The sequence below is a fragment of the Mirounga leonina genome, unplaced genomic scaffold (genome assembly GCF_011800145.1).
Source record: "Mirounga leonina isolate KUSES-001 unplaced genomic scaffold, KU_Mleo_1.0 Mir_126, whole genome shotgun sequence".
Classification (NCBI taxonomy): domain Eukaryota; kingdom Metazoa; phylum Chordata; class Mammalia; order Carnivora; family Phocidae; genus Mirounga; species Mirounga leonina.
In genome coordinates, this window is record NW_023270314.1 from 33,979,504 (window position 1) to 33,994,158 (window position 14,655).

At 43.3% G+C, this 14,655-nt stretch overlaps 2 protein-coding genes across 9 annotated transcripts in view; one reads left to right on the forward strand and one right to left on the reverse strand.

The window, feature by feature from the left end:
• Positions 1 to 11,313, forward strand: part of PRICKLE1 (prickle planar cell polarity protein 1) — a 109,479-nt gene extending 98,166 nt beyond the window's left edge. For all 7 annotated transcript variants that reach the window (XM_035002847.1, XM_035002844.1, XM_035002843.1 and 4 more), the window contains 6 exons: positions 1,868 to 1,981; positions 2,627 to 2,764; positions 3,360 to 3,563; positions 5,206 to 5,392; positions 6,327 to 7,190; positions 9,478 to 11,313. In XM_035002847.1, the coding sequence (XP_034858738.1) occupies positions 1,868 to 1,981; positions 2,627 to 2,764; positions 3,360 to 3,563; positions 5,206 to 5,392; positions 6,327 to 7,190; positions 9,478 to 10,334 (2,364 nt within the window). In that variant the 3' untranslated portion in view covers positions 10,335 to 11,313. The remainder of the gene's footprint in view (positions 1 to 1,867; positions 1,982 to 2,626; positions 2,765 to 3,359; positions 3,564 to 5,205; positions 5,393 to 6,326; positions 7,191 to 9,477) is intronic.
• PPHLN1 (periphilin 1) overlaps positions 6,798 to 14,655 on the reverse strand; it is a 157,187-nt gene continuing 149,329 nt past the window's right edge. The window contains exons 13-14 of one of the 2 annotated variants that reach the window (XR_004678780.1): positions 12,467 to 12,554; positions 6,798 to 6,884 (exon numbers count right to left, since the gene is read on the reverse strand). The gene's annotated coding sequence lies outside the window, so the exon portion shown is untranslated. Of the gene's footprint in view, positions 6,885 to 10,369; positions 12,555 to 14,655 lie in introns of those variants that run through there. The other variant, XR_004678779.1, reaches the window with a different exon arrangement.

Sequence of the window (14,655 nt, forward strand, 5' to 3'; positions counted from 1 at the left end):
CATCGCCCTGTGTGTGTGCTGTTTTTCCAGGGGATTTAAGATTTCTTAAGAATTGCTAAAAATAGGGGCTCCTGGGTGGCTCAATTGTTAAGGGTCTGCCTTCGGCTCAGGTCATGATCCCGGGGTCCTGGGATCGAGCCCCGCATCAGGCTCCCTGCTCAGCGGGAAGCCTGCTTCTCCCCCTCCCACTCCCCCTGCTTGTGTTCCCTCTCTCACTGTGTCTCTGTCAAATAAATAAATCTTTAAAAAAAAAAAAGAATTGCTAAAAATAAATAAATAAATAAAAATTTATAGACCATTTCCACCACACTGACATGCTACCTTCCTCGGTCCTTACTCTTTGGATAGTGTAAATTTTTGCCTTTTAAGGTCATCCTTAATTTCTCCATGAAAGTTTTCAGTCCTTTTGTACTCCTGGATCCAGAAGTCCTACAGTGATGCTATTTTTGCTCTCATGAATGACATCCAGAGCACTGTTCATGCATTTGTTATGTGGATATCTGACAAGTCTCTTTGGAGAGTGAGAGGAATTTAACCTTTGAAAAAACAGTAACAACAAAAAGGTAATAAAAGGAAAGAGGAATGTTTCCATGCCAGTTCTCAGCAACGCTTTTGCTTTGGAGAAGAAGAAATACAGAGCTGTAAGAAACCATCTGAAGTGTTATTGCTTAGTCATTTGACCTTTGATAACCTTACACATAAAAGAACCTGTCCCCACAGTGCGGACTGGGGGGGAGGAGGAAGCTGATTTTGTGCATTGTCTCTATTGTTATTTTAAGTATATGCATATTTTTATTTTCCCAATATCCTTATAATGATGAGCTTACTAAACATTGCTGGTGACAGACATTCATGTCAGGGCGAAGCCATAGTTCGAAGTAACAGGTGCCAGTCGGGTATGCCGTTGCTTCTGAGTGATGGTGGGGAGCTCTTCGGAGAACAGGGGCTCCCCAGTCACACAGGGCCTGCCCCGCGCACACGTGGCTGTTCCTCAGTAAGCACTTCGAGCTGGAAGGGCTTCTGTGGCCGATACAACGGGGAGAGAGGGCCGCGGCCTGGAACCCAGGTTAGGAAAGCAGTATTTTGACAAGTTGCCCTCTAGGAGAAAACCCCTTCTTTCAGGTTTTGTGTGAAACTCCGCTACTGAAGCAGGCAGGGCCCTGATTCCCCCATCTCCTCTCCCGGGGAGTCGCTTTCATTCTCTCTCGGCGCTGCAGCGTAGTCAGCAGGACTCACCAAGGGCTGTCCTTTCAATACAACAGAAGAAACCCCAAACAAAAATCAAGTCCTCTTAGAGTGACCAAGTACGGCTCCGTGTGGCTCCCTCCAGTTTCCTTGGGGAAATGGACTCCAGGTACTTAGAAAATAACACCCACGGAAGCAAAGAAAGCTGATGCTTGAGAGACCCCGATAAGGGAGCGTTGACAGAGCTTAACAAACCAGCTCTTGTGTTTGTAACGTGTGACCTCCAGCGGGCAGAGGCAGCGTGTTTGCGGAGTGGCGGGGTTCGGGGTGCCGTCCCACAGCTTGTGTGGTCATCGGCGGCGCCCTCTGGCACTCCTCCTTGGCTGACCCTAGGGAGAGCGGCTGAGGAAGAGTAGCACTAAAGGTGCACCTTTTATGGTACATAATTTATGATGCTCCTAATTGTCGCTACAAATTACATTCCCGAAGAGCAGTTTAGCAGCCGGCTGCTCGCTGTCCGAAGGCTTGCAGTTCTGCTGCCTTGGCTCAGCGGGTCTTCTCATCAGCCGCAGGAGGCCAAGCCCTGTACCTAAAGGGAAAGGTAACTTTTTAGAAAGATGGAATATAAGTGAAGACGTTCACTTCCTGTATGCTGATGTCCTCCTTTCCATCTCATATTCAGATCCAGCTCTATTTCGCTTGCTTACCAGAGGAAAAGGTTCCTTATGTTAACAGCCCTGGAGAGAAACATCGAATTAAACAGCTTTTGTACCAGTTGCCACCACATGATAATGAGGTAAAATAACAGGAAGAAGGCTAATTAAAAAAAAGAAAATACACCCTAAACATTGAGATGCCTCTTGTAAACCTGACCTCTTCATTGGCTAGGGCTCTTTGGCCTTTCTTCAGTTAAAATTTGGCTTGAGGCTACAGCTTTCCATTCTTTAAGAGAGCAAAGGGGGTCCGTGCAATAAACTTAACAACAAGTTGGTTTTTATAGTGTTTGCCGCCACCCACCACTTATCAGGAGCCTACCAACTCTTGAGATTTCCCTGCGCCTTCACCCAGAGTCCTTGCTTTCTGATAGTTCAGGCCTGCAGTCAGGTGCCTGTAGAATGTAGAGTGAGTGTGCCAAGTAACAAGTTTCAACCTTCTGTAGGAAGGTTAATGTCTTTCTTTTTTTTTTAGCGTCTCTCAAAAAAGTTTAAACATGCCCTATTTTTTTAAAAAGATAGTTCTTTCAAATTGCATTTCCCTTTTGCTAGAGAGGCTGCAAGGTTGGGTGTCATTTGAAAGGTGTATAGTGCCATTTGTAAATTGGGGATTCCCGGGACAGGGCAGTTCAACTTGCTCTTTCCTGAAACTCGAACTCTGGAAATGAAGAAGTGGTGAGGGAGACGGTGCGCTCCAGTGTGGTGCGTCTGTTTGCCTGTCTCTGAAGGTGCGGTACTGCCAGTCTCTGAGTGAAGAGGAGAAGAAAGAACTGCAGGTGTTCAGTGCCCAGCGGAAGAAAGAAGCCCTTGGAAGAGGAGCAATCAAGCTTTTGTCCCGAGCAGTGATGCATGCCGTGTGCGAGCAGGTAGCCCTTCCCGGGCTGAGTAGCTCGTGGTAGTGATGGGGACGGAGTGAGCTTGGGGGTAGGTGACAGGCTAGCACAGGCATGGGCCCCAAAAACCTCCCCCAAATAAAAGGCAGCCTAGCTTTTTAGTAAGGGGGTATTCACGTTTATGTGTCTATATGACAGGGGGCGTCCGGCTGCCCTTAGGTAAACGTCGGGTGCAATGCTGCGTTTTCTAGGATCTTGGCGTGGAGGGAGGTGCAGGGGTACACCTAGTGTTCAAAACTGCAGAAACAGAACTCAGACATTCCGATCTGTACTGGCTCAGAGCAGGAAATGTATCCAATAGGAGGCTGGCTCAGGAAAAGGACTCTTCAGGGGAGTTGGGTGAAACCATTCTTCGAAACAGTCTAGCAGCGTGGCAGTGTATCTGAGGCATGTTCATTCCGGTTAAGAATCAGAAATATTCCAGCATTAAAGAGCTATTTAATCACTAACAGGAGGGGGCAAAAATAAAAGCTTTCTTGACAAAATGGGATTTGGTATAAAGTGGGAAAGGCTGAGAATCCAGTCGTCAAAGAAGGATCATCCCAATTTCAAATCCTTTTGTTTTTAGTGTGGATTGAAGATAAATGGAGGTGAAATTGCAGTGTTTGCCTCCCGCGCGGGCCCTGGAGTGTGTTGGCACCCTTCCTGTTTTGTCTGCTTCACCTGTAACGAGCTGCTGGTCGACCTCATCTATTTTTACCAGGATGGAAAAATTCACTGTGGCAGGCACCACGCTGAACTGCTCAAACCACGGTGTTCAGCATGTGATGAGGTAAAAAAATTTATCCCTTAACACTGGGAAAAATAAGCTTCTAGTCAGCCAATATTCCACTGTTCACATCTAAGCAAAATAAAGTATCTACTGCTTTTTCTGTTTAAGATAACCCTATATATTCATATAGCGGAATAATATGTAGCTAATAAAGAGAAGGCAGCTGGTGTCTTTGTGCATTGATAAGTAGGATGTCCTTGATGGATTTTGAGAAGGGAAAAAAACAAGTTGCAAGTCGAGTATGTGGTAGATAATCTTTTTGTTACATAAAGGGAGAATAAGTCAAGGTTCTATACATATCTGTGTACAAACAGAAATAGTATGGAAAGACATACACTGAGTTAACAGTGGTTACCCTTGGGGCATGTGGGGAAGGGGTGGTGGTGTGAAAGGAATTTTTTTTTAAGCCTTTTATTTTAAAGTAATTTTAGATTTAGGAAGAGTTGGAGAGATGACCAAGTTCTGTAGACCCTCCCTTCAGCTTCCCCTCTGTTAACATCTTACATAGCGATGGTGCATGCATCAAAACTAAGAAATTAACATTGGTCTAATACTATTAACTAAATTACAGACTTTATTTATTAGATTTCCAGTTTTTCTGCTACTGTCTCTTTTCTAGTCCAAGATCCAATCCAGGGTACCTCATTGCATTTATTCTTTATATCCCCTCAGTCTCCTTTAATCAGTGACAGTAAGCTTTCAGTGTTTACCTGTATACATTTATTTTTTTAAGTTTTTTTTTTTTTCAGTAATGTGCTATTTGAAAATTTTTTGAGGGGCTCCTGGGTGGCTCAGTTAAGCATCTGACTCTTGGTTTCAGCTCAGGTCATGATGGTCAGGGTCATGAGATCGATCCCTGCATCGGGCTCCCTGTGGAGCCTGCTTAAGGCTCTCTCGGGACGCTTGTGTGGCTCAGTCGTTAAGTGTCTGCCTTCGGCTTGGGTCATGATCCCAGGGTCCTGGGATTGAGTCCCACATGGGGCTCCTTGCTCAGCGGGGAGCCTGCCACTCCCCCTGCTTGTGCTCTCCCTCTTTCTGACATAATAAATAAATAAAATAAAAACTCTCTCCCTCTCCCTCTGTCTCCCCCCCCCCATGCTTGTGTTCTCTCTCTCTCTCTCAAATCTTAAATTTTTTTTGAAGCCAAAATTATAAAAAATAGTCTTTAATCTGGAGATGTCCACCGGGTCAAATGAAGCATTATCTACAAGTGCTGTTCACACAGTGCAGCATCTGGATAGCTGTAACTGGTGATTCTGCAGACTTTTTAAATGAGTTTTCTCTTAAAACACAGACTACTAAATTATTTCAATGTTAATGTATTCTTTGCCAGATTATGCCAACGAAGTGTGGTTGGGGAGCAAAAATACGACCAAATGAATTCTCTCCAGTGTAGAAATCTGTGTGTGTTTGTTTTTTTAAAGTTTAAGCAGGCACTAAGTTTCTCTTTTTCAACATTTTCAATTTCTGCTCTTGCTTTGTATCTAAATCGAGTTAGATTTAAGCTTGAGGCTGTAAGAAACAAGGTTAGCTAAGTGGCTTTTTGAAGAGCCATGGTCTGTCAGTTGCCCAGAAAACCTGCAGTTACTTGGCTTTTAGAATAGCTAGCTAAGATCTTCTTTCATCCTGTTTCTTTTTAAAGATCATTTTTGCTGATGAGTGCACAGAGGCCGAGGGTCGCCACTGGCACATGAAGCATTTCTGCTGCCTTGAGTGTGAGACGGCCCTGGGAGGACAGAGGTACATCATGAAGGATGGCCGCCCGTTCTGCTGCGGCTGTTTTGAGTCTCTGTACGCGGAGTACTGTGAAGCCTGTGGGGAGCATATCGGTGAGTCTATGGCCAGCCTGTCTGCTCTGTCACATGCCCAACAGTCTGTCTACGAACGGCTAGTCTTTTTTTTTTTCCCTGTAACTTAACATACAGTGAAATGTACAGATCTTAAATGTTTTTCTGTGTTGTGCTTTGACAGATGAATAGTCAGTTCTCATTATTTGTAATAGTTGTGTTCTATAAGGTTGCCTGAATTATTGAGTATGGAACCACTGCTCCTGGGGGAAATACAGGGTTGGGTTCCTCCAAGCCTCTGGTCACATTTTCATCAGCTGATCAACCCATAATCTTGTTTCCTGTATGTTTTTGTTTGAAGGCATGTTATTTAACATATACTGAATCATTAATACTGAACTAGCCAACAGCACTATAGCCCATGCCTGAGTGAAGCTTCTCTAGGACACATATATTCTCTGGAAGGCACAGCCCAGCCTTCTTGGGCTTAGGAATACTATACAGCACTTCAGCACTATACTTTGGAACCATTTTAAACAGCAGAATTAACAAAAAGCACAAAAATGAAGAAAACATGATAGTAGAAAATAGAAGAAAGAGAAAACAGACCCAGGCTATGTCAGTTGTTTAAAGAGCTGAGACAAAAGACATTGCTTTGTTTGAGCTAAGCTTCTTGAGAGCGTGCAGATCAGCTGGCTCAAATTTTTTGTCATTCTGCACGTGCCTGAAAATTCCTTGGAAGCTCTGCAAGTGTTGATTTCGGGGTTATAAATAAATTTTGACAAATAGCAAATTCAAAAATATGGAATTTGCAAATAATGGGAATTAACTGTACCTGTGTGACCCACAACCCTTTCAGGATACAGAACATTTCCATCACCCTCAGAGTTCCCTCATACAAATAGTCTCGTCCATTTTTTCTTCCTTTATTTCAAGACCGAACTGTAACCTCCTCCTCTGTCCTTTTCCAAAACAGGGGTTGACCACGCCCAGATGACGTACGATGGGCAGCACTGGCATGCCACAGAAGCCTGCTTTTCTTGTGCCCAGTGTAAAGCTTCTTTGTTGGGCTGTCCTTTCCTTCCCAAACAAGGCCAGATTTATTGCTCAAAAACATGCAGCCTTGGGGAAGACGTCCATGCCTCTGATTCTTCTGACTCTGCGTTTCAGTCCGCCCGATCCAGAGACTCCAGAAGAAGTGTCCGGATGGGCAAAAGCAGTCGGTCAGCTGATCAGTGTAGACAGTCTCTTCTCTTGTCTCCTGCTCTGAACTACAAGTTTCCTGGCCTGTCAGGCAATGCTGATGACACCCTTTCTCGGAAGTTGGATGAGCTGAGTCTCTCTAGGCAGGGAGCAAGTTTTGTCAATGAAGAATTTTGGAAAGGCAGAGTGGAGCACGAAACCCCAGAAGAGCCTGAAGAATGGGCCGAGCATGAAGATTATATGACGCAGCTCCTCCTCAAGTTTGGTGATAAAAGCCTCTTTCAGCAGCAGCCCAATGAGATAGATATTCGAGCCAGTGAGCATTGGATATCTGATAACATGGTTAAAAATAAGACCGAGTTAAAGCAAAATAACCAGAGCCTTGCAAGTAAAAAATACCAATCTGATATGTATTGGGCACAGTCCCAAGATGGACTGGGTGATTCTGCTTATGGCAGCCACCCAGGCCCTGCAAGCAGTAGAAGGCTCCAGGAGTTAGATCTGGACCACGGGGCTGCAGGATATAACCATGATCAAACACAGTGGTATGAAGATTCCCTGGAGTGTTTGTCAGACTTGAAACCAGAGCAAAGTGTTCGAGATTCTATGGATTCTTTGGCTTTATCTAATATCACAGGTACGTAATCTGGGGATTATGGGGTATTTAGAAAAAAGAACAACTAAAAAATTTATTTGACAAACTAGGTTCAGCAGTAGGGGCTACATCACTTAAAACTGCAGATCAAGGGAAGGAAGGAGTTTACATTAAATGCCAAACACTAATAAACGTGTGCATACATGTGTGCATCTATATACATTTTAATATAAGCTTTTTGAGTAGGCATTATCTGCATTTGAAACAGGAGGAAATGGATTTATTTGGATAATGGAGTCTGCATCTTGTCTGAAAGATCTTGTACTCTGGATTGTGCTGTATGAATTTCAAGATACTAAAATCAGCCTGTGTACTTTATAAGCTCCTAGCATCTTTTATATTTTCCTTAATTGCCCTGTGGCAACAGATAGCTCAAAAATAGCTGAATGTTTTTTTTACCCAGATTATAAAATTTCACTTTGTTTCCAAAGCATATTCATATCAGCTATCTACATTTTATCCATAAAATGATCCTGAGCTGTAAAGAGTGGGTATTACTTACTGTGTTTTACAGTTATCAAGAGGCTAAGTGCCTAACCTGACATACTTTTTAAAAAATTTTTATTATGTCAATCACTATACATCATTAGTTTGTGATGTAGTGTTCCACGATTCATTGTTTGCGTATAACACCCAGTGCTCCATGCAGTACGTGCCCTCCTTATTACCCATCACCAGGCTGACCCATCCCCCCACCCTCTCCCCTCTAGAACCTTCAGTTTCTCAGAGTCCATAGTCTCTCATAGTTCGTCTCCCCCTCCAATTCCCTCCGTTCATTTTTCCCTTCCTACTTTTTTTTTTAAACATATAATGTATTATTTGTTTCAGAGGTACAGGTCTGTGATTCAACAGTCTTACACAATTCACAGTGCTCACCATAGCACATACCCTCCCCAATGTCTATCACCCAGGCACCCCTCCCTCCCACCCCCCACCACATACGTTTTTAAAGGCAAGACTGACATAATTAATAATAATAATTTAAAAAAATAAGGCAAGACTGAGCCTAGAATCCACCCCTCCTGAGTATCACATTTGCTTTGAGTCTTTGAATATAGAAATATTACTGGCCTATGGCTGGCAAAGGCTGTGGCTAGTTTTATAGTCAAGCTAACGACATTCCATCCTCTCATAAAGATTATGTTACTGTAATACAGGAAAGGCTTTAGTGGCTGCCCTGTGTCAGGAATAACCATGGCAAGGAGGAAGAAGACCGCTACCCTCCTGGTTTCTGTTGGACTTGTCAAAGATGAGGCCTACAACAAAGGGGAGTTAAGGAATGTGGGTGGGACTAAATTAAGCATATCCTGTTGGCTAGGCCCTGTGGTAGGTGTTTTAACATTTAGTGTCAAAAGCAGACATCATTTGGTATAAAGCGTTAGGGCTGAACATTCCTTGACAGTAACAGGCTGAGAAACAGGCTCCCTCTAGAAAGTAGGAAGTTATGAAGTCTCCAGCTGACAATAGTCTGCAGCATGCCCTGGTCACTTGCTGTTGGCTGGGCTATATTCATTTCACTTGCCTGGGCCTTGTTAAAAAAGGAGAGCAGTATCCATTTTGAGAAGAGCTTTTTTAAAGTAAGATTAATCTGTAAGTGGCATATTTCATATAGGTGAAAGGGGAAGACTGGATGTGGTGATGATCCAGGTCCGGGCTTGGCAGACTTCTTGTAAAGGGCTAGGTGGTACTTGCTGGGCCACACAGTCTCTGTTGCAGCCCCTCAGCTCTGTCACTGCAGAAAGCAGCGGTAGACGATGTGTAAGCGAATAGGTGTGGCTGTGTTCCAGTGAGACTTTACCCATAAATAGGCTGTGGGCCGGATGTGGCCCTTGCTGGGGTGTGCTGACCGCTAATCTAGGTATAAAAGGACCATAATGGTGGGGTGGCCATGCGGAGGCAAAGGAAGGGATTGATTTGAGAGATGTTCAAGTGAAGTAGTCTGGCTTACACGTATTGAGAGGCAGAAGCTTCTACATGTCATGTTCTACATAAACTAATGAGGAGACTTTTAGGAAGAGCTTAAAATTTTTGCTGCTCATGACGTGCTATCACTAACGCCTGGCTCCAAAAGAGCTGGGCTTGTAAAGAGGCTGTGCCCCTTGTGTCGATAAAGGTCAAACCTTCTCAAGTACATATGCATGTTGGCCTTACCTAGTGGGTGTTAATCGAATATTGAAATTTGAGAGAATTTTCTTTGAAATGCTTCCTTTCAGTGGCTTGTTTGTAATAATTGTCAGAAGATCACATCTTGGCTTGGCTTTTCTCCTAGGGGCTTCAGTGGATGGAGAAAGCAAGCCGAGACCCTCATTGTATTCCCTGCAAAACTTTGAGGAGATGGAGGGAGAGGACTGTGAGAAAATGAGCAATATGGGGACTTTGAACTCTTCCATGCTGCACAGGAGTGCAGAGTCCTTGAAGAGTCTAAGTTCAGAGTTGTGTCCAGAAAAAATCAGGCCTGAGGAGAAACCGGTGCATCTGCCCGTGCTTCGAAGATCCAAGTCTCAGTCCAGACCACAGCAGGTGAAGTTTTCGGATGATGTCATCGACAATGGAAACTATGACAACATCGAAATCCGGCAGCCTCCGATGAGTGAGAGGACTCGAAGACGGGTCTACCATTTCGAAGAGAGGGGATCCAGGTCTCATCACCATCGCCGCAGGAGAAGTAGGAAGTCCCGCTCTGACAATGCTCTGAATCTTGTTGCAGAAAGAAAATACTCTCCCAAGGATAGGCTGCGGCTTTACACCCCTGATAACTACGAGAAATTTATACAGAATAAAAGTGCCCGGGAGATCCAAGCATACATCCAGAATGCTGATCTGTACGGACGGTATGCCCATGCCACCTCCGATTACGCTCTGCAGAACCCGGGAGGGCCTAGGTTTCTGGGACTCTACGGTGAGGACGATGATTCTTGGTGTTCCTCCACCTCCTCCTCCTCTGACTCCGAAGAAGAAGGATATTTTCTTGGACAACCAATTCCTCAACCCCGGCCCCAGAGATACGCCTACTACACAGATGACCTTTCGAGCCCAACCTCACTCCCCACTCCTCAGTTTGGTCAGAGGACAACTAAATCCAAGAAGAAAAAGGGACCCAAGGGCAAAAACTGTATTATTTCTTAACCTAGTAGCTGTGGAGATCATGTTTAAACTTTGCCATTAACCATCTTGAAGCGTATCTTCTTTCTACCATAGGAAAGTTGCTAAAATAGTTTAAAGTGCTTTGCCCATGTAAATGAGACCCCTGCTGCTGTTTACAGTGTCAGATTAACATTGGGAAGGTGTGATTTCTCCAGTTTGCCCTCCTTGGATGGTGCCAGTTTGATGTGACATCTTGTGCCTGCCAGGTGCATTACAGTTCTGTGTAGCGGCTTTGGTCTCCAGTCCTCGAGAATCCTCAAGAAACTGTCACGAGGTGATTGGACGGGGGTGTTGATTTTAGACAATGGAGAACTTCCGCCACCTTTGTAAAGCGATAGTGTTTGTCGTTTGTCTACACCAGGTTGGCCCAGGTCCTGATCAGTCTGTCTTGTTGTGCGGCATGCACGTAGTCACACTGACCCAGCCAATTCTGTGCATCCCATCGTGCGAGACCACCTCGTCCCCTTTCAATTAGCCAGGTAAACAGTGCATTGTATTAGCTCCAGCTACAGATTGAAAAAGACACTGCTATTTATAATGTAGTATTTCATAGACTTAAGTGTATTCCTAATTTAACGGTGCAAATATTAATGTACATATGTACAGTTCAGATTTTAAAGCTGGTATTTTTATATCCCTGAATTGCAAGACGTTTGTTACACTGCAGTGCTAGATTTGTTGGGGAACCAGAAACAGCATTTATGGATGAAATGATTGCTTGTATTTTAGTCAGGGTTTATAAGCTTAGATGGTCAAATTTATATTGCCTAGTGATGGAAAGTTTAAATTTTTTGATTTTTCAATATTAAAAAGGCTCTGTATGCATGGTGGGGCTATGTAAATACTCTTTAAAACTATGGCCCTATTAATCTTACGAGTGCTATTTATGGGTCAAGCAATGTAAACTGTATAAATGTAAAAACAAACCCATACATATCCCTGGAATATATGGTAAAAACAAGTAGAAGTTGTTTGGGTGAATGTTTTTTTTCCCCTTTGGGGATGGTAGGGGTGCCTTTCCCATTTTCAACAAAGTGGTTATTATTTCCTGGGAAGAGACCAAAACTACAAGGATCTGCTGTATAGGGCAGAGGATTCTATAGATTTATTATTTGAAGAGAGGCTATTCCTTTTTATCCCCTCCCTTCCGGCTAATTTGTTGGCCTTGAACAGCAATTTTGAAAACTTTTTCTTTTAAAATCTTCAGAGGACTCTGTGCCACTACTTCGAGTTTATGAGGTTCTACTTCAAGAGCAAATTATCTTGGAGTTGAACTGATGAGCTGATATTTTGTGATGTGCCATTCTTGCACATAGGATTCAGTCCTAACTAAGGTCCTAGTGGTATTTTGGACCTTTAGGAAGTTATTTAATAAATGCTTAATAAATAACGAACTACCTTTCTGAACAGATCTTTGCAAACATATCCAGCTAACTTCCATTTTGCTCCTCTGTTCTGGCATGATTTCTTTTGCCATTCTTCTACCATTAACAGGCCATGGTTGACTCCTGCATATCCCCTACCCCTACTAATAGGTGTGAAATAGGACCTGAGACACAGAGACAAACTTGTACGTCTTTACTGGAATGGGGAAAAGCTGTTAGGCCTTGGGGGAGAGGGCTATGAATCCAGTAGATAAGCCAGTGGTCTAGCATTCCCTACACCCAGCCCTGACTAGGGCAAGGCTTTGTAGCTGTGCTCCTAGAGAAGCACACAACCGGGCTGGGGGGAGAGCGCCTTACTCAACAATATATCATCATCTCCCTCGTCTGGTTCATTTTGAAAAACATAGCAGCAGTGAAAAGGAAATGTGTGCATCTGGTAAAAAAAAAAAAAAACAAAAACCAGAAAAACTCAAAGACAGCGGAGTGTCTCCTTTTTACTCTTCATCCCCAGTCCCTCACGTCCCTTTCCAGAAGTAACCACTATTAGTCATTTCTAGTGTGTCCTTCAGACGTTCAAAGCATATTTATATAAATATCTCTTTTAAAATGGTAGCAAAGTATATATGCTTAGATTTGCTTTTTTCACTTCATATGTGGACATTCCACGTTAGCACAAATGGGTCTACCTCATTCTTTCAGTGATGGTATAATACACCGTAACGGACTTACCCAGGCCCTTAGTGATGGACTTGAATTCCTCATAGATCCCTTATCCTGCACTGGCACATCTGCACATAAATTCTGAGCAGCATCATTCCTGGGACAGAAGTTATGTATTTAAAATTTGGATGGCTATCACCCATTTCCCTCCCAAAGTAATCTGCCTGATTAACATTTACACTAACAATGTAGGAGAGTGCTTGTTCCATCACAATCTCAACATGTTAGCAGATATCTCCCTTTTAAAGACCTTCTCAGAACCTCTGCCGCAAACACTGGTTATCCTTTTGAAAAGACTGATGTGTTTGGTGAGATGTTGCTTATAAAAGGTGAATCCTAAATAGTAAACAGTAATACACAGCCTGGAGAAATGGTGGTGGAAGCTGAAGTCACTGTCCTTGGTAGTTTTCAAGTCATTGTCAAAAGATTAGTTCCTTTTGCTTCTGGCAACAATCTCCCTATTCATTTTTTCATTTCCTTATATAAGGGTTATATAGATTATGCTAAAGGCTTAAGGAAATGCAGAAATATTTACTCATGATAATAACGTAACCTTTAAAGCTTCTAAGTCTTAGTAGCAAAGAAAGGACTAGCTGCAAAGAAACCGCTGCCTTGCACTTCTGTCAAGAATTAGGCGAGAACAGTAAGCATGCAGTCGCTAACAGGTATTCACAGATTCAGTTAACGAGAGTGCAAAGTATCTGGTCAGGTCCCAAGATAAATATCCAATGTTAAAACACTGTCTCTAACCTCTTACATGTGTGAGGCAGAACCCTACTTGTGTTTTTCTGCACTTCAGAGCAAACTGGAGAACATTTTGCTTACAGCCCATGAGGGGGCACTGATAAAATGTCAACGGGGACTCCTTTCAGCCCTCATTAAAAGAACATAATTCATTTTGTGTATGCATTTGCTATACTTTATGCTCTGCCTTCTAGTTCTCGAGTTAAATAAAAAGCACCAGAAGTAAAAGGAGGTATCATTTGCTGTCAAGCCCTCTTACTTTAGATCCGAATCGTGGGCTGTCTTTAGAAGGACACCCAAGTCTGCTACCTTTCCAGGTATGGCATGCGTCCCTGCTCCACTTGGTTCTTGGGTGATGGGTCCTGAAAGTATTGAGTGCCCAGAGGATTTTAGCACAGGTATTAACACAGGATGGGCATACTTTGGTTTCTTGAGCTTCTCTTTTCTAATGGGCGCTTGACTACTGTCATGGAGAGAACCAGTGTTGCTTAGACCTCCCTTCACATTTTTAGAAACCAGGAATTTAAACTTTTGCCAAATCTAGCTTTTAAATGTTACCAACTAATTCAAACTTTTCTGAAACACTTTGAACCAGTGAGCCTGCTGTCAGCAAATCTCCAATGCATGAGTTATATATTCTGGAGCCTGAAGGTGATTCCCCTATCCCTCAGAGCTAATGAGGAGAGGCACAATTACTGTTTATAGAAATACTTGTGATCTTTTCTGATGCACAAAGGAGAAAAACAGATTAAAAAAATTCTAAAAGCCTCATCAATTCAATGCTGGTAACACAATTACGATAAAAATCCTTTTAATTAGTCAAATGAGAACATTGTGTATTGCCTGGTTCCATTTGCTAGCCATTCTTTGGAGCTATCTGAAAATGGGAGGCAATGCTCCTTACAGTCACATGGGTTTTCTGTGAACACATTAGGAAGGTTCCCAGGTAAACTGGGCCAAGGAGACATGAGCAGGAACAACTGAATTTTGCACCTCTGAGCTCACATTTTGCCAAGGTCACAGAATCAAACTTCACTGGGGGAATAAAGTTTAATAGTAGCTTTCACAAAATGGGAAGGACATATGGAACAAAAAGACTGGGTAAATATAGACTTGGCCACAGGACGAGAGCTGATTGTTTTTGAACAGAACCAGCTAGTTGGTCAAGTATTCCTATCTTAGTGATCAATTTTAGCCTCAGCTTTTCTTTTTGCAAAGGAAATGGCACATTTCTTTATGCTCTGTGTGCACAAGGTGCTGTGATGCCAATTTTAAATGTGACTTGCAGCCCATTCTCTGAAAACATTTGATTCCAAACAACCGTTAAGAATCTGAAACCAGGGGCGCCTGGGTGGCTCAGTTAGTTAAGCGACTGCCTTCGGCTCAGGTCATGATCCCGGAGTCCCCGGATCGAGTCCCGCATCGGGCTCCCTGCTCGGCAGGGAGTCTGCTTC